This window comes from Pteropus vampyrus, unplaced genomic scaffold (genome assembly GCF_000151845.1).
Source record: "Pteropus vampyrus isolate Shadow unplaced genomic scaffold, Pvam_2.0 Scaffold107, whole genome shotgun sequence".
Classification (NCBI taxonomy): domain Eukaryota; kingdom Metazoa; phylum Chordata; class Mammalia; order Chiroptera; family Pteropodidae; genus Pteropus; species Pteropus vampyrus.
This window is the reverse complement of record NW_011888888.1, coordinates 1,390,781-1,393,268: the sequence shown is the minus strand read 5'-3', so window position 1 is coordinate 1,393,268 and position 2,488 is coordinate 1,390,781. Positions and strand designations below refer to the sequence as shown.

The 2,488-nt window shown below is 35.5% G+C and overlaps 1 protein-coding gene across 1 annotated transcript in view; it reads right to left on the bottom strand.

Annotated features, from left to right (window-relative positions):
* The window catches only part of FBXL13 (F-box and leucine rich repeat protein 13), a 283,144-nt gene that overhangs the window by 9,906 nt on the left and 270,750 nt on the right, over positions 1-2,488 (bottom strand). The window contains exon 20 of the mRNA XM_011365209.2: positions 1,425-1,588. Within this exon, the coding sequence (XP_011363511.1) occupies positions 1,425-1,588 (164 nt within the window). The remainder of the gene's footprint in view (positions 1-1,424; positions 1,589-2,488) is intronic.

Here is a 2,488-nt window from a genome sequence, read left to right as displayed (position 1 = left end):
AGATATATGAAAAATGCTGAACTTCACTGACTGTTAGGGAAATGCAAGTCAAAACTACAATGAGATACCACCTTACACCTGTTAGAATGGCTATCCTCAACAAAACAAGTAATAACAAGTGTTGGAGAAGTTGTAGAGAAAAAAGAACCCTCAAACACTGTTGGTGGGAATATAAATTGGTACAGTTACTATGGAAAACGGTATGAAGGTTCCCCCCAAAATTAAGGATAGAATTATCATATGACTCAGCAACCCCTTTTCTGGATATCTACCTGAAAAATTTGAAAAATTTGTTCGTAAAGACATATGCACCCCGATGTTCATTGCAGCATTATTCATGATGGCTAATACATAGCAACAACTGAAGTATCCTCTGATAGATGATTGGAAAAGAAGATGTGGTACATATATATACAGTGGAATATTACTCAGCCATAAGAAAGATGAAATACTGCCATTTGTGACAACATGGATGTATCTTGACAAAATTAGGCTAAGCAAAATAAATCAGATGGAAAAAGTCAAGAACTATATGATTTCACTCATATGTGGAATATAAAACCGAAAGCAATAAATGAGCAAGACAAAGAAACAGATTCATGGTCACAGACAACAGTTTAGTGGTTATCAGAAGGAAGGAGAGACGGGGAAGATAGATAAAGGTAAGGGGAGATCTAATATATGGTGACAGAAGGAAATTTAACTTTGGGTAGTGAACACAGAATGCAATATACATATTGCATTGTACACTTTAAACCTATATAATTTTATTAACTAGTGTCATACCAATAAATTTAATAAAATAAAATCTCACAGGGTAGACACTCTATACCTTCTCTACCTTCATTGATTGCTTATTTACCCAACTGTTATTTCAATGGAAACATTTTGTGAATTAAGGAAACAGATATTTGGCCTGTAGCAATCAAGTCAGAATATCTTACTCTGAGCCCTAGATCTTGCAGGAAATCTCTAGTTAAATGAAAAGCAACTATCAAGCAAATAGTTTATGGAAAGATGGGGCTTAGGATGACTGTTAATAATTTGTACTTAATTGTGAGCTGGATTAATCCAATTATTTCTTAATCCCTAAAGGAGATTAACTGAATGAAAATGTTTTGAGAGATGAGGAAAGGAAGAGCTAGCATAATTCTACAAAAGGAGAGTTAAGGTTTTGGACATCTGCAAGGTCAAGGAAGGAGAAGTGCTTAAAGTAGAAGGGCTACTGGGAAAGGTATATGAAACCACAGAGACCATTTTAGAAGAGAGCTTTCCTTGGTTCAGCTCAAAGTTTCAATTAGGCAAAAAATAAAATGTAACTTCTTAACTCTGATAGCCACTATGTATTATGAATGCCATAGTCACATATGCTGTTTTCTCAAAAAACAATTCTCAAAGCTTTTCATATTCAGGTACATACTTACTTGGAAATAAGTCTGCAGTATTGCATCCTTAGGATCCGAAGTTGTTTGCAGCCTATCTGAAGATTCTCAAGCGTTTGGTCGGTAAGCAGGATACAACCAGAAACATCCAAGATGTGTAGGTAATGGCATTTTGCCGATAACAGCTCCATTGCTGAGTCAGTAATCTTAACACACAGCCAAAGTAAGTATTGATTATTTTGATGAATGGTAAACTCTATCCCAGGGAAGAATAGTATACTAGTAAGTTTGGGCTGCTATAATAAAGTACCATAGACTGGGTAATATAAACAACAGACATTTATTTCTCACAGTTCTCAAGGCTGAGAAGACCAAGATCAAGGTGCCCAGAGATTCAATGTCTGGTTTGCAGATAGCTACCTTCTTGCTATATCCTCACATGGCAAAGAGAGCTTTAGTTTCTTCCTATTCTTATAAGGATACTAGTTTCATCTTAGGAGCTCCACCCTTGTGACCTCAATCTAAAACTAATTACTTCCTAAAAGCCTCATCTCATACTATCACATTGGGAATGAAGATTTCAACATGGATTTTGAGGGCACACATTTTGGGGAGACAAAAACGTTTAGTCTATAATGAACAGAATCAGGATCCCTGCAAATTCTCTTTAATCAGCTTATCACATGATAAGTCTATAACTCAAGTTAGTGACCTAAGTGTCTCCAGAACAATAAAATGTATGTTTCAGGTGACTCCAACAGAATCTGTGATCTTGCTGTCCTTTTTAGGGTTCTCTGGTATGGATGGGAAACTTCATCAAAATTTCCTTAATAATACCTGTCACATCAATATGAGTAACTTGTGAAATGCTGTAGTAATGGGATTTATGACATCACATGTTACAAAACCATAATATATATATATTTTTTATGGCTGAATAACATTCCATCATATATATATATATTTTTATGGCTGAATAACTGTAGACAGATTCAGGTTGCTAAGAGAAAGGATCTGGACACCACTGATGGTTTGCGTGTGAAGTAACATGGTTCTATCAAAGGACAAGTATGTGAGACAGATTTTTGTAGGCAGGGTGGAGAAAG